Below are 27,298 nucleotides of genomic sequence, written 5' to 3'. Positions count from 1 at the left end.
TGATAGAGCGCAGGGAAAGAATAATTGAAAAGCATGAAAATTTAGTTATAGAGTTTATTGATTCTGATTTAATTAATGGTTTCTTAAAATTAATGAACAATTATAAAGAAAAGCTTGTAATTTCGAACCATTGGAGTATTAAAATAACAAATTCAAAAATTTATTTTTGCATGCTTGTATGTAGTGATACTTTTGATTTCTTGGTACTTAAAACACAGAGTGTGATTAGTGATGACACGAAATTACAAGTTTTTCAAGAAAGTAATGAATTATTATTTCATGAATTCTCTCTCCGATGATGATAGTACTGATCTTCATAATCTTTCTGTTGACGTCAGCGGTTTTTCAGAAATTTTTGACACTGATTATTTATCCACTTGTATTGTTGATCAGTAACTGATTACCCAACCTCTTTGACGTAAATATACACGCAGTCACTTAACCTCTTCGACTTCGTCACAATAATTCCGTCTCTTTCAGGTTTCTATTGACTTATATATCCCTTCATTCATTTTCAAATGTTGCATTTTAGTTCAAAGATGATTTCCCATTGCTTCATGCTTCTATTTTCTTAAAACCACTGAAAATATTTCACATATTATGTATCACAACAACAAACTATTCCGAGAGTCCACAAAATGTATACCGCATTTATAAATACTAGTATGCTTTAATATCACTTCTACTTACCATAGTTATAATATTTACATATTGCTTAAACATAATTAACAACGAACTATGTATTTTAACATAATTTTCTATGAAAAAAGCGTTAATTATAATCTCAAACACAAGACTCCCATTATTGAAAATCGGACTCTCGAACTGTAAACACAGCGGTGTTGCCAAGTTGTTCAGCACGGCTAGTATTAGTACTAGAGTAGGCTGTGGTCGTGCGCGATCGTATTGTGCGCCATAGAGCCACCCCCGGTAAATTCCTAGCGACTTTATGTACAGAATGCAAACGCGCGAAATTTAAATCGTAACATAGACGAGGTATAGTCTGTCCCATGATAACGTAATCCCCTTACCATTTTCGTTTCGCCTATTCGTATGCAAATGAAGCGATGCAACACGCGAAACAACGATTCAAAACAGAAATAGACTTTTAAATCTAAACCGCGATCCTGCTACATTCCAAGAAAATATAAATATATGATCGGTATTTGAGTACATGAGACACGAAATCCCATAAGACGATATGTAGACTGCGGATCTTTGTGCAAAATAAAAAATGTCTGCATTGATTGCAAGAGTTATTTTTAATAGACGAGAAATGATATATTGACATCTTCAATTTTTAAAATATTTCAACAATTTTGAATTACATCTACTCAATTGTACTATAAATGCATAAAGATCCGCAGTCTAATGATATGTCTATCCTTATAGCTCTTCAAATCATACAGATCTTCAAATATTGCCGCGCTTTACAAGGTTTCCAATTTCTCACATATGAACTTTGCTTCCTCTTTCGTCCTATGTTCCAAAGAATGGGATAGAAATACCAACTGAAAGTGATGGCAACATGGCACATATATAGTATGTCAAGGTCACCGAATTCAGGAACACGAAAATGGAAGATTCTGACCGAAGTTTCATCTCTGGTATATTTCGCGATAAGTGTGCAAGTTTAAACGTTTTAATGCCGCTTCTTTTGTGTTCTCGATTACATTGATTTCGCATAGTGTTCCCATGCAAACAATGATATCGCTCGGACGTATTATCGGCAACATTCGATAACAACTACAAATCATCGTGTTGTACGGGTCGCCTGACTCTCTATACGCGCATTGTTGATGGCGTATTATTTATAAAAGTGTTTAGAAGGAAATAGTAACCGCGTTCGATGCACAGTCGATCCCTGAACCGATGCCGGTGTACAAATACTGTTGAAAACATGTCGTGAGCGTTTAGTATAACATTGAAAAGAGTTAGCGATATCGAAATAAATCCGTTTCCCGAGTATACCGATCACGACCACCGCGTGCAGTAGTAAAATGGCTGCCGAGAAACGTCAATACATTTTATATCAATAACAAGCTGTCGTTGTAAATAACCGCGGACAAGGGGGATTGCAATAAAACGGATGCCGTTCAATTAATGTTTCAATTTTCCTATTTTTCATAAACGTGTGTGCGTGAAAGAGGTGCGTGTGAACCAAAAATGGCAGAATTTGTGCGTGGAGGCCCGAGCGTGTCGAACAGTGCTAAGGTACGTTCGAAGGTATTATTCATCCTAGATTATTCATCCATGACTATTGTGTCGTCGAAAGAAATTTCAAGCACCGAATAAATCCAACGGAATTGTACATCTATGTATTATCGAACGTACGGATAATCTCCGAAGCTTGGGATTTCCGCACAGTTTAAATTTTTTTTCAATATTTTTTCGGAAGATGTTTCTCAAACGATTCGTCGATTCGCTGGTAATAATTTCAAGCACAAATACTGAATAATTATTTACGAGTAGTATTAGTGTTTTATTGACAAAAGTATTTGTTATTTAGAATATCTTGATATGTATATTGTATGAAAACAAAATCATATGTGTAACGAATTTATGTCGTAGAATTCAAATGTAATAGAGTCATAATAGTCAAATTGTTTATGTTTATGTTGTTATGTCTACAGATGGATCACAACAGTAAAGGAGGATCGCCTAGCACTGGTAGCGAAGATGGGGGGCAGAATGAGTCTATGAACATGGAAAACGAATTTGATCCATTTCTTGAAAATATTCCAGATGATATACAGGACACCGAAGAACCTGATAGCGCCAATGCAATAATATTAACAGCTCCTCCGGAAAATCAGTGAGATAAAATCAGAATAAGACCATTTAATACTTTACCGACTGGTAGAAAATCTAAGCCGGAACAAAGCCGGTATCAGAGATATGTTTACAGCCGAATGACCGGTGAGAATTGTATAGGAAGTTCAACTGCCACCAGTCGGTAAAGTGTTAATTCAGCGGTTTCCAACCTGGGAGGCGTAAACTATTGCCAAGGAAAGCTCCAAAAATTTTTAATAAAAAATGAATTATCATACCAAAATGTCTACAAATAAATAAAACTTCTTATTATTTGAAACGTGCCTATATTATTATATCTATTAAAAAGTAAAAGGTTGTAGCATAAAGGTTGGAAACCGCTGATTTAATATGCAAACATGAGTTCGAACAAGATTCGTAAATACACTGTTACATTTTGATACATATAGAATGGATATTTTGCAGGTGGTATCATGGTAGACTAGATAGATTTACGGCAGAGGAACGGTTATGGGACGCGAATAAAATGGGTAGTTATCTAGTACGAGAAAGCGATAGAAAACCTGGGAGCTATGTGTTGTCTTATTTAGGAAGGACTGGTATTAATCATTTTAGAATAACTGCTGTGTGCGGAGATTATTATATCGGTACGATAGACGTTATTCAAATTCTAAGAAATACTTTTATATTTTAACGTGCTTGTTGATTACAAGTAACGAAAGAAATCTGTCTTTATAGGTGGTAGACAATTCAATAGTCTGTCAGACCTTGTTGCATATTATACTCATTGCTCTGATCTATTGAAGAGAGAAAGACTTATACATCCTACCCCACCTCCTGAACCAGTGAACGATAAGAAACGAATTGTCGCGATACTGCCATACACAAAAATGCCTGACACAGACGAGTTGAGCTTTCAAAAGGGTGATATATTTTTCGTCCACAATGATATGGGAGATGGCTGGCTATGGGTTACTGCCCACAGAACCGGAGAACAGGGCTTGATTTTTCGTGAATTGGTGGAAGATCTGGACGATTCGATCGATCCCAATACCGTATTCTCATGGTTTCATCCTAATGTCACCAAAAGCGAAGCTGTTGATATGCTAGTGAAAGCAGGACCTGGAAGCTTCCTCGTGAGTTCACGCATACACAATGAAGAAACTTTTAACGCGACAAAGTTATACTATTTAAATGGACACGTTTGACGATCATGGAAACGATATAACTTTGTCCAGAAAAGTTTTTTCACATGACTATAGATAAGCCAGATATGTACATAGATTAAACCACAGTTTTTTATCAGCTGAATACTTTTATTCGTTATTGAACTGAAACGAATTTTTGTATACAGGTCAGACCGTCGGACAATAGTCCAGGAGATTATTCGCTTTTCTTTCATATAAATAATCAAATTCAAAGATTTAGGATCGAGAAGAAAGGAGTACGATATCTTATGGGCGGTAGAACTTTCGAGTGTCTCGATGCTGTGATCAATAGGTAGAATATGTTTCTCTTGGCACGTTGGATTTCCCGAATGTTCAAATTGTTGTCACTAAGTCGATGTTTAAAGGTATCGAAAGGAGCAAATAGTGGAAGGCCATACGTTGGGTCAAGCGTTGGTAACGGAACCCGATGGCAGCGTAAGAGTCAATAGAGAAGTGCAGCACGCGGAAAAGATATACGCGACTCTCAGGGAATGTCGCGAGCAATCTGGAGCGAAGAAAAACAAAGGGATAAAAATGCAAGGGTATCTAGAAAAGAAATCTGAGAAAAATAAGAAATGGAAAGCACTGTATTTTGTACTCTTAGTAGACGCTACGGATACGCACTTGTATTTGTATGACAATCCAAAAAGAACCAAACCTAAAGGTCTCATAGACTTAAGCTGTGCTTATTTATACCAGGTACATGAAGCTCTTTAGCCGGATACAGTACACGTATATCGTTTAACACGTTTTTCATTACCATCGAGATTAATCGCACCAATGTCGACTAACGTTAATCGCGTGCATGGCGAATTATCGCAAGATTCGTCACTGAAGCATAGATGTTTTAGGTCCATGAAAGTGTATTCGATCGACCTCATTGCTTTCAATTAGTTGAACGTGCTTTACCATGTTTGGCCACGATAACATACTTGGCAGCTCCGAACTCAGAGAATGCTTTAGATTGGATTAATGCCTTAAAGCCATTATGTGTATCGCAACTGACACGTGCTCCAAAGGTTGCCCGACTTCGTGAACTGCGTTCGTTACATCTCCATATTTTAGATGCACATAGACTTCCATATAAACTAGTACCAAACCCCTTCATCATAGTGGCTCTAAATAATGTAAAAGTAGCTCGCACCAAGGTTAAGACTGGTTTACATCCGGTCTGGGACGAAGAATTCATTCTGGAGTACGTATACGATTGATTATCATGCAACGATCGTACTGTCATTCCTCGTTAATGATTAAAGCAGATGCTTTAACAATTAATTACCCGATAGGGATGTACCGCCCGATGTTATGTCGTTCTCCTTAACGTTGTACAACAAAGGTAAACGCAGCAAAGACACGGAGGTGGCAGAACTGACCGTAGAATTGGCAAGTTTAACAAACGGCGAAGAGATGGACGAGTGGTATCCGCTGTCAGGAGTTACCCCCATAGGAGAATGGGGTGTGCTACGTTTACGTATAAGGTAACACACTTCTGTTACAAGCAGGGACTTAATACCGGTCAAAATTTTTATAGTGGTATTATGCAAAGAGGCTGTACCAAAACCGAAATAATACCGAAATGGATGAAAATCGAAATCGTTAAAATAGCGGTTTCGATATAACCGATATTCTACCGAAACCGATATAAATACCAGTATGATACCGGTATTTTACGTATCGGCATAAGTCCCTGGTTACAAGCTAGAACGTTTTTTAAGGAATCATTGATTCTTACATGGTTGTTAAATTACAGATACCGACACGATTTGGCGATGCCTCCAGACGAATACAGTCCGTTGCAGCAGTTACTACTAGATCCAGAATTACATGTTGTTAGGGCATTAGCGGATGTGTGTCATTTGGATAGAGTACCATTGGCAAATAGTCTACTTAGAATATTTAGGTACACGCGGAACTTTATAATCGATTACAGGTATATTATGTACTAATATATGTGAATGTATATATATGTGTGTGTGTGTGTTTAGGCACGAAAGAAAAGAAGCTGATCTGTTAAGATCTCTAAACCAGACAGAAGTAAGTGCACTTATGTTGTTTACGTATGCCTGTTCAGAAGCCATTCAGTCACGCATTCGCTTCCATTGCAATTGTTTCGCTGTTTCGTTTAGGTAGACAAAGAAGACGAAACGCCAACATTATTTAGAGCAGCCAGTCTTACAACTACTTTAATGGATTTATACATGAAATCAGTTTGTACCTCGTTTCTAAAGGCCGCTCTGCGCGACACGATAGTGAAATTGATTGAAAGTAAACAAAGCTGTGAATTGAATCCAACCAAAATGGATTCCCCGGAGGACGCATGCAGCAACGCTGAATTTTTGCTGCAGGTATAGATATAACGGAATGGGAATTCGAAAGAAATTCCATTTGAACAACGATCGATTTAAATCGACGGTATTTTAGGTTCTAGATGAGGTAACATTAAGCATTTTTACGAGTCCCGATGCTTGTCCAAGGACTCTTCGATATATTTGTGGATGCTTGCAAAGAGCAGTCGTTGCCAAATGGCCCCACGAAAGACTAGTCAGAACGCGAGTAGTCAGTGGATTTATATTTTTACGTCTACTCTGCCCTGCCATATTAAATCCTAGGTCATTTAATTTAATAGCAGAACCACCACCTCCAGCCGCTGCAAGGTAGGGTAGGTCTATATTTAACGTAAGATATTTCGATCGTATAGTAATTATTCTTTATCTTGTCGTTCGTAATTTTATAGATCGTTAGTAATGGTTGCGAAATGTTTACAAAATTTGGCTAATTTGGTAGAATTTGGCGGTAAAGAGCCATACATGGAAGTGGTAAATCCATTCATTCTAAAGAACAAGGAACGAATGGTTGTCTTTCTTGATCAGTTATCGGTGAGTACAGATTTACAGTAAAGTTGCGATCTAGCTCCCTGAGGATCTCCGCGATCACTGTCCCTTCGCCTACCCCTTCCACTGGGGGGCATCCCCGCGAGGGGCCGTGAAACTCGAGCTGCCTCAGTCGCGCGGTCTGTGTTTATATATATGCTGTTCTTTTTTATAATAGTTTACGAAACTTTAAAGTCGCTTTTTAAGAAAACGGTTGAATTGGGACCTATAGTTTTTTTTAGACTTTTGTTCGTTGCGATGAGAATTATAGGATGCAATAAAAAAAACATTTTGACCTTGGGATTCAATGTTAAGGTCAATTTTGCGGTCCATTTCTTGAACAAATCTCCACCGATCCGAAGGTGCAGAATCACGCTATAGTGGTCACGACATATAATTTTGATACACCCTGTACTTTCGGCGCGGTCGTCACAGTAAAAAAAAGAAATAGTTTCCCTACACGATCTCTATCCCTGCTCGGAACAGGCGATGGGAGTTAGATCGCGACTTTACTGTATCAATTTTGACCATCTCCAGCGACAAGTATTTGACAATTACTTGAGCTTGTTTCGTACCGCGTAGAACGTAACCGAGAAACCGGAGTCAGAAGGTGCAGATCCAAGAAACAAGAGTTGCATATCAGACACAGCAAGAGATCTGGCCACGTTACATCATATTTGTGTTTCACACTTGAAAGAGTTGCAAGTTCTATCCAAGACGCAGGTAGGTGTCGGCTGTTTCGCCATTCAGATCCATGAAATAGCATCGTTCTCTCTCAAAATGACTGTAACAATGAATTGATCACTGAATCGTATATCTGCATACTTTCTTTTCAGCCAACAATAAAGCAGTTGGTGACTGTGACTGAAATGCTAAGCAAACACAAACAAAAATACATGGAAATGATACGGTAGTGCTAAAGCTATACGCCATGAACAATGCCAAACGTAACAAAACAATTTATAAGATTTGACAAACAGATACGCAGTAGTATTTAATAATTATTATTAAGTGATTTAAAAGTAATTAAACGTACAGACTGACGTGCCATATATATTATTGTATACACACAAGCCTACATTTACCATTTCGTATGTAATTAGAAAATAGCTTATACGTATAGTAAAACAGTAACATGACAGTGATATAGTAACATACAGAATCATATAGGCGTATAACGATTTTATATTTACCTAGGTGCTCGAAAATAAAATACAAATTAAACCAAAAAAAAATATTGCGCTACCATTTATTGCCTGCGAAAAGATGTCTTTTTTTTATTGCGATTTGGGTAAAAAAGTAATTTTACGTTCTATACGTATAAATGTTGGTTTATTAATATGAATAATGTTATAAACTATTCCTTACATTTTTATCGTTGCAGTGGTTCTATCATGCCATTAAATGACGGATATTATGTTAAATCCTACCAAGTTAATACAAAGACTCTTAGAAAATCTGTTAACAAAAATATACATTAATTTTTCAGTTAAAAAATTAAGAAGCATACGCGTATAGTAACATTTTTAATACACTGTACTGTATATTACGATGTTGAACAGTGTATAAATTATTCTATTACTTCATGATTATGACGTAAGTTGTTTTAAATAAGAATGATACAGACTTATCCTTGTATTGTTTCCAGAAATGAGTACTGTGCAAATCTCATGAGCGTGGAAGTTCGTAAATGTAATTCACAGGAAAAAAAGAAAATTTTCGCATTACAATTTGTACTTGATATATAGATTTTGTATAATATTTGTATTCTTTCATTTGATAACAACAAGATCCGAATAAAATGATATATAAAGTATGCGTGTGGTATTATATGCATCATCATTTTTCCAATGTAATTTATATATATACTAGTAAAACTTTGATGAACAGTAAGGTTGAATATTCGAACCTAAATAGATATGACACATAGATTTATAAACTTTGATTTAGAAATGTAATCTTTTTTTTTTAATAATATTTTAGGACCGTTTGATTCGAATAATGTGTCTTCCTCTTTTTTTTATCACGCGAATAACATCCGTACGAATAAAATTAATTGAAGATTTGTTGATTGCTCCGTCAATGTTATAAAACCAAACAGCATAGATGGCTTACAATGAATACATGTATAAAGACAATCATTCAAAACAGAATGAATATAAAGAACACTTTTTGTACAAAGTTTTTTTTTATGAATTTAAACTACATAACACCTATGCTGTGCAATTTTATATATACACATTTTCAATATTTAAAAAAGCTAGTATTACAATTGTACGCGTTCACATATACGAGAATATTCGCGAATTGTACTATTTAGATCATTCGGCAAAGTATTTAACCCTTGATTGTTCCAAAATTGAATGAGATCCGAGACATGACCGTTTCAGCGGGACGACGAATGTCTTGGGAAGCATATTTGGATTTACTTTATAAAAAACATCGACTTCTTTGCAGTTTCTGACAGAGTCATGTCTCGTCCGAATCAGATAACATTATTGTCTGAACAAATGTCGAAAGTATACAATTATAACGAGATTTCAGTTTACCAGTGATATTTGTAACGTCTTCAAATTGCGAACCAGATTTCTTGTTTCAAATTTTGGATGCAACATTGTCGTTATAAAATATCTACCTTTGTGCAATAATGACAGTACGGCAAGCATAATTATTTAAGGATTCAAATATCAATGTAAACTTTCACTTCTCTTTTGGCGCGACAATATTCATAAATGATGTTTTTTTATAACAAGTGGAGTAACAACAGCGAATGAAAAGAACGCTTAAACTAGTACAATCGGAAAAATAAATTCCTATCTAGTCAATTTGTTTTATGCGAACATATAAAAATATCAATGTAAAAAACTAATCGATTACTGTATCATCTTCGTCATATGCAAGAGCTTGTTTCGTTGATACATACAAAGAGCACGAAGTATGCTTTTAATTGCACTAAAAATGAAAACACGAGCGAACTCGGCCTACCTACCTTTAAACTGGTAAATAGGCGTTTATATCAAAATTGCATACTTAATCACAATAGTACTTCCTAGCTAGCATGGCATGCTTAAGATTATTTAATCACAGCACAAAACGAGTTATCCATACTGTATTTTTCTTTGAGTTTTATGGCTTTTGTTCTTCTTTTTTTTTTGTGGAAATGGAATTCTTTTTAACTATGCAGAGTAAGGTATGAAAGTAAAGATTAAAAGTATGTTCAATCAGTGAATTATAGATGTACAATTATTTTAACAAAGCATGCAATGAATGTGTCTATTTGTTTTTACCCACAGTCTTTGAGCTATGCAATCATTCTGTGGGATAATACTTTTCGTTTGTGTGTTACGTTAAACGTAAATTAAACGATAAAACGAGCGAATAGTCTTAAAAATATTTTTTCACAGTGACTATTCTATGCAATCAAGGGTTAACATTCTTTTGCAAATGGAATATTAAGAGTTATATGGCAGACTGTTGAACAAACAATGTTTTTCTTTTATGAAATTGAACTTTAAGAGTAAAAATGTATGCAATATTATACAATGATATTACATACTTTGTTCTCTTTCTCTCTTCCTCTCTCTCTCTCTTCCTCTCTCTCTCTCTCTCTCTCTCTCTCTCTCGCTCACTCTCTCTTCCAATGTATAGAAAAAATTGTGCTTGAAAATTAGTACAATATTCTATAGAATAAGCTGCAAAAATGTGCGTAAAGTGAACATAATCTAACGCTTTTTACAATTTATTTCGCGTTAACGTTTCGAATGAGAAGAGTTATGGTATTCAGTGATTTAAAACAGACAGCACCGACGTCTCCTATGGCTCGAGTTACCTGCTCTCATACTTTTCTTTTTTGCTTTGCCTCTGTGTTCTTTATCTTTGCGTATTTCTCTGACCTATAATTCAATAATTTCACCTGATCAAAAAATCCGTTACTAATGCACCGAAAGAGTTCTGTCAATTGATCAACTGTTCAAAGAATCTTGTTCCTAGTTAAGCATGCTTACCAAAGTATAAAAAGCATCGTCTACGCCCATTCTAGTTTTTGCAGAAGTCTCAACAAAAGGCACACCGTATTGACGGGCAACTTCTCTTGCTTGCGACATATTTACTGCCCAAGATTGTTGTAGATCACATTTGTTTCCTACCAATACCATTGGCACTTCTTCCGCATCCTTCACTCTTTTTATTTGTTCCCTATATGTGCTTATGTCCTGCAACATTAAACGCATAGGAGCCCATTTGTTAAAGTTCCTTCACAAAATTTACTACTAAACAGGGAAATAAGCGAAATCGTTGTCTTCGTAGATAATGGAGTTTAACCCGTTATTTACATTTTACACTTTTCTTTCTCTGATGTCGAGTCACACTTGAGAAACACTGCAGAAACACATACCTCAAAACTTTTAGCAGAGTTCACAGCGAACACTAACAAAAATCCTTCGCCTGTCCTCATGTACTGATCCCTCATCGCGCTATACTCCTCTTGTCCAGCTGTATCCAATATATCTAAAAGGCATGTCTCCCCATCTATGACTACCTACGTTGAAAATATTTTTTTAGAAAAATTCCTCGGAGATAAGCGTTCGTTTAACGCTAACTGTATCGGGTACAATATTTATATTGTTTTATAAATATGACAAGAGTGAATTTATTTCGATTTTTCACAATTTTTATAATAATACGTGCTCGAACAAAGAAATTTATTGAATAATTTTTAATGGAAGTATCTTTATAATTTCAATAATAAACTCTTGTGTAGTGAACCAGGTATTTCTTTCAATAATTTGTTAATGTTCCTCTAAAAAATATTACAAAATTTCTCTGAAAGTTCATTCTTTACTTGCTGCTATATTAGTTTATAGTCTTATAATAAGAATTTGTGCAAACACGTTAAATATAGACAGGTTTTTAAATGATCTATACATTTTGGTTGACTACACAAGGGTTAAAAAATAAACAATGTGAAAGCGGTGATTCGACCGGTCGCTGTACACTTACTGTTAATAGAGTAAAACGAGTGTGTCAACATACTTGTTTTCTATAAGAGTCTTCTATCGTGGGATCGTACTCGTCTACAAAATGATTTTGTATCAACTGAATGGTAAGAGCAGACTTGCCAACACCTCCGGCACCCACAACGACAAGTTTAAATTCTGTCATTATGTAATTATTATTCCAACAGGATCTACAGCTTTTAATGCAAAGCTACAATTGCGTCTTGTCTAGAAAGTAAAAGTTCATTTTTTAACCTTAACAAGGCGCAGAGCGTTAACCGCAATATATAATATTATTCAATTGAATAAATAAAGCGAATGGGGTTAACAAGCATTAATTATTCCGATGTTTTCTATCGTTCGTTGCCAAATAAAAAAGAGGACGAGAGATTGTGTACGTATTTTTTTAGTAATTACGAGCGACAATTCTTTGTTGAGTCACTCATCAGAGTCGTTTTGACAAATTAACTCCAACTAGATCGTTGCGAACAATACGTACTCTATGGGCAACAATCTGCACCAAGTTCGTGCCGACTTAATACGATCGGTCCTTAAGTCATTTATATTTTTAATTCGCCGATGTACATCGCTCACATTCCGGAGTTAGAGTACAGTGACTTAACAACTTGAAAACAGAAGGACCATGGCAAAGCAAGCACACTCCAATAACATTACAGCAGAAGCATGTGGGCAGATGTGTAATCATCGATTATAAAAATGATAAATTGTAAAACAACCCAGAGTACGCGTTTTTTAGAATGCAGAATTCGACTAGAATATATGTAGAACATTTGATGAACCTTTCTTACTTCGAACTCTTCGAAATACCGACGTTAAGCGAGAGGTGTGTTTTCAGAGTACATCGAACAAACGAGCAACGCTATCGACGTGAAAATAAACGTCGTTCGAGCAGGAGATCTTTCTCGTCTTCATGCATGGCCTTACCAAAGTTCAAAGACACATTTCAGGAACACGCACCGGCTTTAAAAACACACTTTTCCAACTCTAACTATTACAAATCAGACACTGGAGAGAAACCATCTGGAAAGAAGCACCAGTGGTGCCAATTGTCAATCTACAAAGATTCGATGACACATCTCGAGGGAGTGGATACAATCTACACCTATCTACACCACTACACGGCAATCTACAGGTTTGCGATAGCACTGTCGCCCTATCGAAAACGGTAAACAAATTTAATCGGTCATTACTTCGTTCTCGGTACACATTGAAGTCGTGATACATCAAATTTATGGTCTGATTAAACAAGACGGGTTGGAAATGTCAACCTGTACGAAATAGCCAATTGCAAAGCCTGAATCTTTTCTCGGACCAATCAATGCAGTCTATTCTGCAATGAACCACGGAGGAGCGGAAAATAATGCGATGTATGTAGAAGTCAACAAGTTTATTTGGACCTTATCAGACCGGATCTATATCCGGCTTCAGATAACATGCTTTGTTCCAAGATTACATCGTCTACCAGATGACTGCATGCTGCAGATGACGGATGTGGGCAAAGTGCTATGTCACTAGCTGTGGTGTCTAGTAACACAGCAGTTGGAATCATTGGAATGTTGCTTGTGAATAGGGAATAGGGAGAGAAAGAATGGTCTCGCGCAATCATCAGTCTCGAGAATCGGTCTGTAGCAGTCTGTAGGCGTCATCATGGTGTGTGGGCCGGAGAGTTTTTGAGAGTCGAACGAGTTTGTTTTGAATCGATAAGAAAGCGTGGGTATTTTCGTTCGTACGGTGATGGTGTCGCGAAGGAAACTGTGCTTGTCCTACGGTACCGCTATGGGGAAAATCGTCGGCGATACGGGAAATAAGTATTAAAAACGGAACGATACGAGGGCGCGTACGATGTCGCGCTCGGAACAAGTTTTCCTCGTACGTCGTCTCGTGTGGATGCGCGAATGGACCACCGTTTTATTGTTGATATTGTGCGTTATTCCTGCAAGTGTTGCGAGTGCCGATTCGATCTTATACGGTGGCAAGGATAATCAGTGTCCTGTGGAGTGTGGCTGCCTTGGGAATGTGGTCGACTGCGGTAACTTACAATTGATCGGAGCACCCAGCGGTCTACCACCATGGACAGAGATCTTGTGAGTAAATAATCGCTCGTTATTTCATCGAGAATCGTGAAAGGTGATCAGACCCCGTCCTTCACGACAATCAAACATATCGAAATACCCCCCTAACGCTGGCTAAAATTTTATGATCGTTTGTATTCGTTTTTTTTTTTCTTCCCTTTTTTCTTTTCATTCTCCCCCCCGATCGCGTTACGTGCGACAAACCGTTGAGGTTTAAAGTTAAATGCTACGCATATTCGCTGTAACACGATCTATCGTAGATAAGATAGTGTACAGGAATTTGTAGCAGAAACATTACATATGTTTGATACATTCGTTCTATCGAACGGAAAATGATCGTTATTTTTTGCAGCTACTAATCCGCCAATTTCTTATCCGTCGCTCGTCACTTCAACATTTTCGAAGATGTTGTTGAGAATGATTTTTTAAAATTGTCGCGTTTTACGAACGTATTTTTAATTTATATTTGGTTGGAAAAATCGTGTTTTATTTGTGAACGCATTCTTTAATTTTATTTTCAGTCGTGATACTAAAGAACATTCGATCACAGTTGTGTGTAGGAAGCTTTACTTTCATTCCTTACATGGTTAAAGGATAATGGTAGTCTTGTACTTACATATACATTAGCAGGAGTTCTTGACCATATAAGGGAATATGCACAGGGACAGACTATTGTTGCTTTATACAGCTTAGAGTCAAGGAGAGCAGGATCTAAATGAAGAGAGCATTGCCTTCAGTGTATCTAGCCAACTTGTATCTCCTAAATAGATGATAGCGGTTTTATCTACTGAAATGTGTAGAAAATGTTACACATTACTGAACTGCAGATCTTTATCCATTTATAGGAAAATTGAGTGGATGGAATATCAAAATCGTTGGAGAATTTAAAAAATTAAACATTTTAATATATGATTTCTCCTCTATTAACATCATTAAGGGAAGAAATAACGTTCGATTTAGTTTCTATTTCTTGCAATCGATGCAGACAATTTTTATTTTGCATAAAGATCTGCAGTCTACAAATTACCTTTTTCGTGTGTGTTGAAAATAAAAATGTAAACAGAACAGATTATTATTGCAGTTCGAAGAAAATAATAATAGTAAAGTAACTTGTGTGAATCTCATTGTCAGTGGAAGTGTTGGAAATTAGAATTATCCAAATTTTTACATTTTCAGAGAACTGAAGGAGAATAATATCGCCAACTTGGAAGTCGATGCGTTATTACATTTATCTAAGCTGAAGGAATTGTAAGTACCAGTGGTCGGATTGTAATTTTCTTGAGAACCGTTCAATTATTTTGTAACTATTTTTACAGGGACCTCAGCGGGAATAAGTTTGGGGACAATTTTACAATTGTACTGTCTGACAGTATGCAACTACAAGGACTCAAAATAAATAAGAATCAATTGACGAAAGTGCCGGATTTATACTTCGTGAAAACTCTGACGCATCTTGCTTTGTAAGAAAACCACTCTGTTTCTTCGATCGACGATAGCGAGATTAACGGCATAGTCTCGTTTCCAAGGTTGCGAGGGTGTGGGATACACCGGAATGACCGAGTCAGACAGCTGACTGCCACATTCCTTTTGAATTCCCACCAGGAGACAACTTGTGAGGCACGGAGAGTACACGCTGCCGAATCTTTGCATTATCAAGAAATGAGAAGGCGCATCCTACACTCTTGCAATCCTGGAAAAACGAGTCAATCCACTTAACTTTTTCTGTGAGAGATCAATTTGTTTTCAGAGCTCATAATTCGATTAGCGACATCAATGGAACAGCATTACTGAGTTTACCGCATCTACAGAGCTTGGATCTCAGTGGGAATAAAATAAGTACCGCTAAACATGGATCTTTCCTTGCTCCAAATTCCCTTACACATTTGTACGGACTTTTTATAATTTCTTTCTGTTTATCCATTCTATAGTTTTGATACAGACACGTTTTAATGAAAAATTCTTTATAGGAATCTAAATATGAATCAAATAAGAGCGATAGAAAATGGAAGCCTGGATAACTTGACTTCTTTGGAAGAATTACGTTTGAACAAAAATCATTTGACGCAATTGAAGTTCGACACAAACAAAGACCTATTTACAAATTTGAAAGCATTGCGTATACTGTAAGAAATTATCTGTATTATATTTGATTAAACAAACGGTCTGTGTGTACGAACGCAGGAATTAAAAGTGTGCTGATTTTACAGAGAACTAAATCGAAATGAACTGCAAACAATTCTGGGACTCAGTTTTAAAGGTTTAACCAATTTGAAAGAGTTACGCTTGAAGAGAAACAAAATCGAGAATTTGGAACCTGGCGCGTTTTGGCCATTGAAAACCTTGGCGATTCTGCAACTAGATTTCAATCTTCTGACTACCGTTAGGAAAGGTAGCATGTTTGGATTAGACGGTTTGCAAAAGTTAACACTCTCGCATAACCGAATAAAAACGATTGAAACGCAAGCTTGGGATTTGTGCCAGGAAATCGTGGAGTTGTTAGTAACACTTTTGTTCTTTTCTATTAACGTAAGGAGAACAGTATAAAATACAATTTAAAACCTATTTGCAGGGATTTATCGCACAATGAAATAGCTTTTGTCGAACAGGATACCTTCGAGTACCTAAAGAAGCTGGAGAAGCTCAAAATAGACCACAATCAAATTACGGAAATCTCAGACGGCGCCTTCAGTTCAACGCCAAATTTACAAATACTGTAAGCGCGAGCACCTTCAGAGAATCGTTTATTCGTTTACAAATCGATCGGCTTTTCACATTTATTTCTGTTAAAGGGAACTCAACTTCAACAAAATATCCTACATGGTGGAGGACACCAACAGCGCTTTCGGTTCGCTAGGACAATTGTGGAAACTTGGATTAGCGCATAATGGGATAAAGTCGGTCAATAAGAAAGCGTTTACCGACTTGAGCAGTGTAACTGAATTAGACTTAACTGGGAACAATGTAACAAGTATTCAAGAAAATGCTTTTGCATCGATGACCAGTTTAAGCAAACTCAGGATGAACTCGAGTATGTGTTGAAATTAGGGACTCGAGGGTATCTCACTGTTAAGGGGGCAGACTCAACGCCTTCTCATTTCTCGATAATGCAAAAATGGGGGTTTTCAGCAGTCCAAAGCGCTAGATAAAAGATCAATCTAGGCTGCAATTGCCCTTAAAAGTCCTATTTTTACGTTTACGAGGCGTAATTCGCATTATTCGGCAGCGTGCAGCTGTCTCAGCTTTATGAAAATGCTTATTATGCTTCCGAATAATGCAAATTACGGCTCGTAAACGTAAAAATAGGACTTTTGAGGGCGATTGCGGTCTAGATTGATGTTTTATCTGGCGCTTTTGACTACTGAAAACCCCCATCTTTGCATTATCGAGCAATGAGAAGGCGCATCCCGCACCCTTGCTATCCTGGAAACGAGTCTACCACCTTAATAGCGAGAACTGTATCGAAATTAGTTCTGCGATCGATCAAAGAATATTTTAACTCTTATTCTTGCTTTTTCTCGTTACGCACAGGAGCCTTGGTCTGTGATTGCGGTTTACAGTGGTTAAGCATGTGGTTACGTGATCACAGGTACAGCGACACAGAAGTGTACTGTGGATACCCTGATTGGTTGCAGGGCATGGCGCTGACGCAACTTCATCACAAGAATTTTACCTGCGGTTAGTATGCTTGCTCCTAAACGAAACTGTAAAGACGTCGATTGTCAAACCGATGTATGCGTTTCATTGAAATGTTCATTTTCAATAAGACGGGTTCTCGTCAATAGAATATTATAGCTACAACTGATTAATAAAACGCTAACTCGTACCGGTACAGACGAGTACCCTAAACCTAGGATAATCGAGGAACCCAAGAGCCAAATGGGCATCAAAGGGGGCAACGTGACGTTGGTTTGCCGCGCGACCAGCACGGCCAACGCGCCCCTGCAGTTCACGTGGAAGCACGACAACGTCGAAGTAGAAACCGGCAATTTGCAAATAAACACTGACTCCATGGAAAGCAGCGGTGTCACAGAGGCATCCTCTATTTTGCACTTGACCAATGTTTCACGCGCGAACGCTGGAAAATACCAGTGCACGGTTACAAACACTTACGGGACAACGTACTCCGCGAAAGCGAAACTCAGCATTTTAAGTGAGTCACGTGTGTTTCTTGTATATCGTAGATAAGGTTACCAAAATCTAGAGAAATTCGTGTTAACTTACGATCTGATTCTTTCATAGTTTATCCATCGTTCTCAAAAATTCCACACGACATTCGCGTAACCGCCGGAAGCACTGCTCGGCTGGTGTGTTCCGCGGAAGGGCAACCATCGCCGCAAATAGCTTGGCAGAAGGATGGAGGGAATGATTTTCCAGCGGCGAGAGAGAGAAGAATGCACATGATGCCGACCGATGATGTGCTATACATCGTCGACGCGAAAACCGCCGACAGCGGTGTTTATTCTTGCACCGCGCAAAATCTCGCCGGCGTTATCGTCGCGAATGCTACGCTCACTATACTAGGTAAACGTCCGCTTGCCTCCTAAATGTTGCTACGTATTCGCGTGGCTTGTCCTCTTCTCACAAGAAGTCTTACTCTATTACACGATAGTGTAGACTTTTATCTTGAGAAACACCCTTTTGAAGTTTGCAACGTCGACATTAGATGGAAGATAAAAGTTTCGACGCTAATTTTCCACCGTCTCTTCGATATCATCGAAATACAAGACCTAGAAATTGGTCGAAGCTTCTTCAAAGACTTCTTGTGAGGCACGGAGAGTACGTTAACCATCCGGTAGCGTTAGCATTAACGAGCATTTATCGTTTGTCGTACAGAAACTCCGTCGTTCGTGAAACCGATGGAGAATAAGGAAATAATGGTCGGTGGTTCGATCGTGTTGGAATGTATGGCGAGCGGCATGCCCAGACCAAAGTTATCTTGGCGCAAGAATGGAAATCCATTGCAGGCTACGGAGCGGCACTTCTTCACGGCCGAGGATCAGTTGTTGATCATTGTGAATACTATGGCCAGCGACGCTGGGAACTACGAGTGCGAGATGAGCAATTCTTTAGGCAGCGTCGTCGGTGCATCCCACCTGACGGTGAAACCCGGTAAGTCGGGAGGATTTAAATAAAATCATGGATAAAACTTACCTTTGCTGATGCTTTGTTTGTCGTTGCAGCTCCTACTTCTACTCCTGCCGCGGTGAACGAAGACGACATGCTGGGTTTAATAATAATCACCGTGGTATGTTGCGCCGTTTTCACGTCCATCATATGGGTAGTTATAATCTATCAAACTAGACGACGTCTGAACGCCGTCGCGCAAGGTGGAAACGCGCAACCGTCAACGACCCAAGTGGTTGCCGCTGCAGCACCGGACACACAGACGCATTTATACCTAGAGACGAGCTCGCAGCACAGCAAAGATAGTGGTATGGGAGACAGTACCAATCCTAGTAGCGATCAGTTACAATTGTGCTTGCCTGGTATGTATGAATATGTTAGACATTTTATTCCAGTTTAAGATCTCTACGGGAGTATTAATTTATACTTTAGTACAACTAATTTCGTATCCAATTGTGAAAATCGTTTGACAACTTAACATATTAAGGCACGATCGGTCCAGTCGACTAACACTGTTTTTGTCCGAAGTAATTGTACATTCTCGTTATCCTTCTTTATCGCTTACGGTGATTGGAACGCTCGGAGAACTTGTATACATTCAAATAAGACATGCTTTTACATTGCACGATGTCCTTTAAAACTTGAAATATCTCGAAAATATAAATATGTGTCTTACAAACACGGATTTAATCGTTGTCGTTCGTTCGTCGACGAGGTCTATAGGTTTCGCACTCCAAATTCACCCTTTTGCAAATCAATTTCACCCATTAAAAATATTAATAATTAATTATTTATTTATTTCGATTAATATACATATGTACTTTCATTTTTAAAATTACTAATAAGAATATGGCCACAATGGATATACATATTATATTTGCACACAGTTTTTACACATTACAAAGTTAATGAATTGGTAATTACTAGACTGCGGACCTTTACGCAAAATAAAAGTTGTCTGCATCGATAGCAAAAAATAGAAACCAAAATGAATGTTATCTCTTCCCTTAATCATTTTAATAGAGGAGAACTCATATATCGACATTTTCAATTTTTAAAATATTACAACAATTTTGAATTTCATCTACTCAATTTTACCATAAATGCATAACGATCCGCAGTTTAGTAATTACTCTTAAATAAGTATTTGATGTATATTTTTTATTACAAAAACTTATTAAAAATACTCTATTTGTGAAAGGTTGAAATTGATTACTAAACAGGTAAATTTGGAGTGCAAAACCTGTATTCTTGTGTCTCGACTGTGGCTCGTTTTCTTTTTTGTTCCACGTTTCCTCTACCTACTTTACGAGTATCTTAACAGAATTTTGCTTCTAGGGGAGGTAGTGACGTGTTCCGTACACAACGAAGAAGAAACGGCAGCGGTGAACAGTGGTGCTCCGTTGTTGCGGTACACGAATCACGAACGGCATGATACGAAGAACGATGACTGCGCAGTGTGAACGCAGCGATCTTTGCGGTGTGCGCGAATTGGTTTGAATCGGTTCGACGATTCCGTCGCGTTTCTTGTATGAGTGGACGTGACTTATTTCAAAATGTTCGGGTAAAACGAACGATTATTTACGAACAATCGCAGTATCGCAGTAACCGATCAGGATACCAGGAAGATTTCACGGTTTCCCGATCGTTGCGTAGTATAGTATTTATTGTCATACTTACGATATATTAATCGCGTAACGCACGGATATGGGTAAGTACATACAAGTGATAAGCGAGAGAGACGCGTGTCATTGTCGTACTTACTGCCGCAACAAGTGTCGCGAATGCGCAGTGGACAGAAAGTACCATTCAGAGTACTATTTGCCTATCGAGCACAATCGATGTGACTGATGCCCGCACATCTAGACAAGATCTAGAATCTAGATCTAGAGCAAAGAGAGCCGGGCAACTGGTGGCCCGCGGGCCGCACACCGCTTCTTTCCCCTCTTCTCAGTGCCTACCAGCGTCTCCCACCACTCGGACTTATGAAAGAAACAGTATGCCGCGCCGCGCCAGCTCTCTGGCTCTGAAGGCAAGCTAGAAGTGAAGAGTGGGAGAAACAGCAAACCCCGGTGGGGGTTGCGCAGCGACGGCGGGGAAGAAGTTGCCCGGCTCTGATCTACAGGGTGAACCACGAATCGTGACCAGTAGAGATTACTCTGTTATCAGCAGTCCGATCGAAAATGTTTTTCTCAGGTATAGCATGGTTTCAAGAGAGCTTTCACGTGATTATAGCAAATTTTTCGACAACTCTTTTTCTTGCAAATACACCTATAATTTTTTTACGCCTATCTGTCAGAGGATTTCAAGGCGAATTCGGAAAAAAATTACTTTTTTTATTTTTTCTTTTTACAAAAAATTTGATATAACCACGTGAAAGCTCTTTTGAAATCATGCTGTATGTGATAAAGACATTTTCACGTTGTCACGATTCGTGGTGCACCCTGTAGAGGAACGAAAGGACTGTCGGCTGCACTGGCTGGCGTCCCTCTGTTTTTATATCTTCTTCAAATGGCTAAATGGTTTTTTAAAATACGGAATCAAGTGTCCTAAGCAGTTTGTTGCTTCGCCGTCGGTAGTGCTCGAAAGAGCAACAACTACGTATAGTTTGTAAATATTTAGAGTAAAGAGTTGTCGTAATATGTTGCATCATCTCGAGAACAAGAGCAACCAAGTACGATACAACAAGCGGGATATTAAGTCGTAAGCCACGAGAGCCACTTATTGTTATAGACCAGTCCTTTGTGATAGATATTTATTTTAGGTTTACGCGATACTATTAGAGACGGTTATATTTATAACGCCCGAACAATGTGACTTTGTCTATAAAAAGAACGAAAAATGAAAAGGCAAGAGAAAGAAAAAAAAGAGAAACACATATACACAACGTCTCCCCCACCCATGCACACCGATACTATATTATTGTACATTTTTATCGAAGACGAAAATACGTACGTGTGTATTATACATACATATATGTATATTCTGATGTATACATGTGTGCACGCGTATGTAGAATTTACTCGCACCAAAGTGCTCGGTCGTAAAAGCGTCGCGATAATTAGTCTTCCCCTTTATTTTTTACTCTAGTAGCCGGATCATTAATGCCATTTCAAACGAGTGCGCCGGAATAGGTTTTTATTCGTCGCAGACGATTGCTCATTTTTACCGATAGGTACCGACGCCCCCGCCTACATTCGAGTACACGCCTAATACACTATCGTCATCGGTAGACTGCGGATATCTTTATGTGTTTGTAGCAAAACTCGAGTAGGTGAAATTCAAAAATTGTTGGAGCATTTAAAAGATTTTCTTTCTTGCAATCGATGTGCAGACGATTCTTATTTCGCAAAGAGATCCGCAGTCTAGTCATCAGCTTTCATCAACGATTTTACCTTTAGTATTATATTTACTAAAGTTTTACAAGTATGTCGCGCTCGGTTTCATAGGATGTAGCGTATCCGTACTGCGGTCGATCGATCGAGTAGCGTACAGTAGCGTTTCAAAACATTCGAATATCTCCCTGCCAATATCAGCAATAAATAATTCAGTGTTCAATTAACTCTCTTTGCACTCGAAACTGTATTAACTCCAAAACCGAGGCATTTCTTCTGACCTAGAATATTTTCATTATACAAGATTTATTTCTTTTTATGCATATGACGATATATTACTGTTAGTCATACTTACAACAGTTAGATTTTTATCAATTTTTTATACAGAAACGCAGTGATGTAAATTCTTTTAATATTTCCGTCGACAAGTAGCAAAATTATTGTAGACTTGTATGTCCTTGGACGATTATAAATGATTTTACATTTCAAATATAAAACTATTAGGGATTGCAATACTGGACTAAAAATACAATACCGGTATTCGGTATTTTTTTAAACGTTGTACCGGTATACCGGCATTAGGAATTTTCATGAAGGTACAAAAACACAGTTGTTTAATAGAAAAAAACATTAACTAATTTATTGACTTCATACTTTTGAAATGTGATTGTTAAAAACATAATGCATCTATTGAACTGTCATTAAGCCTTGAACGTATTTTTCTGCACAAATCAATCAGAAGTCTCTAAATCCAGATTTCAGCGGCGAACGTATTTCAAATAAGAGTAGATGCCCCCAAAAAAATATTTATTATTTATAGCTAATACCGAAAATACCGGTATTTTACTTTAGTAAATACCGGTTTCACGAAATTACAAAATAGCACGAAATACCGGTATTGCAATCCCTAAAAACTATGTATTGAAACTATAATGCTCGACACTGGTCATCGAATTGCTTGTGCGAAATTCATCGAATATCCCGAAACGCTACTGTACAGGATGATCCTATGATTTTTGCCGTTCAATCAATCATTGCTACGCGGGCGGTACGAACTATATCGCGACACGCTTTAGCAACTAGATTAAGTTTCATGCGTTCGCGTGTTCAGTATCCTAATATCATTCGCAGAGACGAGAATCATTGGAAAGAAAAAGTATATTCTCGTGTCTCGTCCGTGTGTGTCCGTACTTTGTCAGTGTATGTATGTATGTACGCGCGCGAGTAGTGTATGTAACGCGCGGTTACACTTTAACGGTTAAGCGAGCGATAATACGCCGATCACTGAACACAGTGATCACGAAATCACGAAAAATCACAGAAGCATCTTCTTTGAGAAAATCACAGTAGCTTCTTTTCTGTTTCTGTTTTTGTGACTTTCGTGATTTCGAATTCATTTGTGATATCTTTTTGTTTGCCCCGCCGCGTATAGAGACGAGAACACGCGCCGCGAGAAGAACATTGAACGGGGAAGCACAAATCTTCGAGTCTGAGAACGTTTCGCTATTCGAGATATATTGTAACCGGTGGTCCGTAACGTTGAAAGTAGAGATCGTGTATTTAAATACATGTGTATGTCACGTACTTACGCGCACTTCGGTACGTGTCATTTTAACACTGAACCTACCAACACGAAATCAAAATGACCGGTTCCAGGTTTTACAGGGTGACAAGAAATAACGGAGTTAAACATTTCTTATTATAATTCTGTGAAATAGACGAATTTTGAAAAACCAAATGATATAACAACCATAACATAGACCTTTAGTATTCATATATTTAAGAAGTTTCGAAGTGGCCACCCTTTGAGCCGATTCAGAGGCTCAAACGTGTTTTGAAATTTTCGGCAATGGGCCGCAGCTCTTCTGACGTCATTCGATCCCACACCCGGCGCAGGTCTATGGTTGCTTTTATTTGGTTTTTCAAAATTCGTCAATTTGACAGAATTATAATAAGAAATGATTAACTCCGTTATTTCTTGTCACCCTGTATTTTACAATTAGAAAAGCAATAAAACTTGATTTCATAAGAAACGATTGTATAGATATCTTTAGTAGTGCACGTATCGCAATAGGGGCGGCACGAAGTCTAAATAAAATCAATCTTGTCATTTTTATAAGGGAACATGTGTACCAGTTACTTTTGAGGCTCGGTAGGTTTAGTGTTAAGAGAGTACACGGATACACGTGTACCATTTCACGTATATTTAAATGCACGTGTATTAACGTGTCCGCATTTTAATTCGTATTCATTTTTAGGATACGGTTACTAATTTTCGAAAGCAAAATATGAGTATATCAGATGATTGCTCAAGTTCGTGCCGATTTGAAAATAAAATGCAATAGTTAAATTTCAAAGAATACAGCTTTTAGCAAAATTAATTTGGAAAACACTAATTTCATTCATTTCAAAATATGTAATCAACTAGCTCTCTGTTATATGTTTTAATGTTTTGACGATAAACGACTCCTTTTGGGATAATAATATTCTTAGCTGTTGGAAAACGCTACTCTGGTACTGTTGTTGATGCGCTTAAATACTTTCTTGCCGGTTCTACAAAATTCTCAGATGTTTAAATTTATTATTGTACAAACAACCGCGAAATTTGTGAAACCACATTCTCGACACATAAATTGACATCAGTGTTCCAAAAATTATACGAATTAAAATGAGGATGCATTAATGCACGTGAAATCGTACACGTGTACCTGCGTACTTAAAATGGCACGCACTGAAAGTACGTGTATATGAAATAATATGAATACAAAGCCACATCAGAAAATACCACGAACGAGCGACATTTATCAAAGATAAAAAGAAGAACACATTGCGTACATCGTCCGTTGAACTCGAGATTCGAGACGAAACACCAACAACGCCGATACATCCGGTCTAAAACGAAAAATGCTAGAAATTTTCTATGAACATCTTTCAGTTATTAATTTTAGTATAAGATAAGACAATAAATAATCGGGGAGCTTCTTTTCTGTTGCGTTTCTCTCTAAACGCGAGTTAAACCCACGATCAATGCGCAAACACACATATATTTTTCTAGATCTTGTATTTCGATGATATCGAAGAGACGGTGGAAAATTCGCGTTCGAAACAACATATATGTACACAAGCAGAGTCTTTTTCGATCGCCGTTCGGAATTTTCTTCGGTACGCTTATGGCAAATGGGACAGGTAACATTTGTAAATTTTTGTAAATGCTATCTATTAATGTTGCGATAGAAATCGACAAACATGGTAATGATAGACGTACGAAGTATGACAACACGGATCGACTCAATAATCTTACGTAATATTTTACTATTGTATATTTTGTATAGAAAAGGATTTCTCTTCGGCGCCGTGGGCGGTAAATACGAAAGTCCGACAGTGAACGCGTGATATGCGTTCAAAATCACTCGAAATCGGTGAAGAAATCGTTGCACCAACTGCTATTGGTTCAACGAGATGCGAGTGGTCGTTTAACCCATTATTAGAGGTCCCTATTTCACGTGTACACGTGTATCAAACGAATCTACATGTCAATTCGTGTAATAATCAACTCTTTGCATTCGGAGCTATTCTAATTCGAAAACCGAATTTTTCTTCCTGAAAAATTTCTTCATTTTATTAAACTGAATAATACCTCGTACAATACTTTCAATCGCTTCTCAGAATATTAAATACGCTTAGTACTTTATTGAATACAAATTTAATAATGCAATTATATTAATTTCTTATACTACACGTGTGCACGTGTATTTTAGTGCACGTTGAAAACCGCGATCTCTACCCATTATCGTTAATCCTGCAATGGTACACAGTCTCTGATAATTCTGCGAAAGTTTCTTCAAGTACTTGCAGCTAATTGGTATCGTCTCGCGAAAGAAGTTTGAAAGGGTCGGTGTGTTTGTAATTATTAGACTCAGGATCTTTATGAAAAATCAAAAATGTTAGCATTCTTCTTTTAACTATCTGATTAAGCTGAAATTAATACACACTGATGTCTTGAAATCTTTCTCATATGCCCACTGCTTTAAATTGTGTTTACCCATTGTTTCCATAAATGCATGAAATCCGCAGTCTAGTAATTATTTAGCAATGCGGCGGCCCAGCGCTGAAACCCATCGAAGAAATCTAATTAAAATTTGGCTGTGGTCCCAGTGTGCCATTGCAGGATTAACAACACCATTTTTCGTTCGTTTGTACCTTGTGCAGTAGTAGATCGATCCATTCTTCGGTGTTATCGGCGCAGCGTTCCGTTCCAAGAGACCGTGCAATCACGTTGCGAAACGAAAGTTGCGAAACGCGGAGGATTCGCGAACGATTCGCGGAACTCGGAAGTGTTCGCCGCCGAGCGACGAAATACTTTTTTTCGAACGGTTGCCGATCGCGCAACAACTTACCAATGACAAGTATTACATTGTATTGCCAATAAACAGAGGATCTATCGCGAGAACGTTGATCAGCTCGTGCCCGTGTGTGATACACCAAATAAGGTATCCCCGTTTAATTCAGTATTTTTCCTTGTTGTTACATGATATTGTAAACAAATATAAATAATCATTCGATCAGACAGCATCGTCTACCGTTCGTGGCAGAAACAGCGCGCCCCTTAATCATTTCCCACGACGTTCCCTCTTTCAGTTTTTCTTTGATCGTTTATTTACCAAACGAGAGCATTCTTCGTTAAAATATACAGTTACAGATACATAATTACATATAATAGAAAAAAAAGACGGACTCTGTATAGACGTTTTTTTTTTTAAAACTTTCAAATGACACGCCTGCGCATCATATACCTTGGTTCTACACTCATCTGTGTGCACGTATACATGTACGCTACTGTGCAAAAGAAAGAAGCACCCAGTATAATTATAAGATGTAATGACAAACAATATCTTTATGTAG

The 27,298-nt window shown here is 37.7% G+C and overlaps 4 protein-coding genes and 1 long non-coding RNA gene across 12 annotated transcripts in view; 2 read left to right on the top strand and 3 right to left on the bottom strand.

Annotated features, from left to right (window-relative positions):
* Positions 1-41: 41 nt before the first annotated feature.
* On the bottom strand, positions 42-1,815 carry LOC143207381 (uncharacterized). Its single transcript, XR_013008662.1, has 2 exons — positions 691-1,815; positions 42-580 (listed from the first exon to the last, which is right to left on the bottom strand). It is a non-coding gene; the product is annotated as an uncharacterized LOC143207381 (long non-coding RNA).
* On the top strand, positions 1,564-8,085 carry Vap (RAS p21 protein activator vap). 2 transcript variants are annotated; one of them, XM_076420761.1, is made up of 15 exons: positions 1,564-2,214; positions 2,634-2,815; positions 3,238-3,419; positions 3,511-3,908; positions 4,127-4,272; positions 4,346-4,679; positions 4,832-5,175; positions 5,267-5,458; positions 5,731-5,880; positions 5,966-6,014; positions 6,107-6,325; positions 6,402-6,634; positions 6,715-6,856; positions 7,433-7,573; positions 7,687-8,085. In XM_076420761.1, the coding sequence occupies exons 1-15, from the start codon at positions 2,167-2,169 to the stop codon at positions 7,762-7,764; spliced, it is 2,838 nt and encodes a 945-aa protein (XP_076276876.1). In that variant the 5' UTR covers positions 1,564-2,166; the 3' UTR covers positions 7,765-8,085. The 2 variants fall into 2 exon arrangements, with proteins under 2 accessions (XP_076276876.1, XP_076276877.1); XM_076420762.1 differs by lacking the exons at positions 7,433-7,573; positions 7,687-8,085 and having other exon boundaries at positions 6,402-6,639.
* A 2,325-nt stretch (positions 8,086-10,410) lies between these two features.
* Ras85d (ras-like protein 1) lies at positions 10,411-12,950 on the bottom strand. 3 transcript variants are annotated; one of them, XM_076420793.1, is made up of 5 exons: positions 12,790-12,950; positions 11,882-12,072; positions 11,244-11,387; positions 10,855-11,061; positions 10,411-10,743 (listed from the first exon to the last, which is right to left on the bottom strand). In XM_076420793.1, the coding sequence occupies exons 2-5, from the start codon at positions 12,008-12,010 to the stop codon at positions 10,639-10,641; spliced, it is 585 nt and encodes a 194-aa protein (XP_076276908.1). In that variant the 5' UTR covers positions 12,011-12,072; positions 12,790-12,950; the 3' UTR covers positions 10,411-10,638. The 3 variants fall into 3 exon arrangements, with proteins under 3 accessions (XP_076276908.1, XP_076276907.1, XP_076276909.1); XM_076420792.1 differs by having other exon boundaries at positions 12,654-12,898; XM_076420794.1 differs by lacking the exon at positions 12,790-12,950 and adding an exon at positions 12,344-12,592.
* Positions 12,951-13,425: 475 nt separating this feature from the next.
* Positions 13,426-26,965, top strand: LOC143207369 (leucine-rich repeats and immunoglobulin-like domains protein 1). The gene is made up of 14 exons (XM_076420760.1): positions 13,426-13,949; positions 15,114-15,185; positions 15,254-15,397; positions 15,685-15,822; positions 15,905-16,060; positions 16,145-16,432; positions 16,507-16,650; positions 16,727-16,965; positions 17,466-17,612; positions 17,770-18,087; positions 18,177-18,458; positions 18,771-19,046; positions 19,118-19,423; positions 20,400-26,965. Exons 1-14 carry the CDS (start codon positions 13,708-13,710, stop codon positions 20,522-20,524), a joined length of 2,877 nt encoding a protein of 958 aa, XP_076276875.1. The 5' UTR covers positions 13,426-13,707; the 3' UTR covers positions 20,525-26,965.
* Positions 26,506-27,298, bottom strand: part of LOC143207374 (trehalase) — a 60,936-nt gene continuing 60,143 nt past the window's right edge. For all 5 annotated transcript variants that reach the window (XM_076420770.1, XM_076420771.1, XM_076420772.1 and 2 more), the window contains one exon: positions 26,506-27,298. This exon is cut by the window's right edge and continues 8,594 nt beyond it. The gene's annotated coding sequence lies outside the window, so the exon portion shown is untranslated.

The sequence above is a fragment of the Lasioglossum baleicum genome, chromosome 3, assembly GCF_051020765.1.
Source record: "Lasioglossum baleicum chromosome 3, iyLasBale1, whole genome shotgun sequence".
Lineage (NCBI taxonomy): Eukaryota > Metazoa > Arthropoda > Insecta > Hymenoptera > Halictidae > Lasioglossum > Lasioglossum baleicum.
The sequence above is the reverse complement of the archived record's forward strand: the minus strand, read 5'-3'. Positions and strand labels throughout refer to the sequence as shown.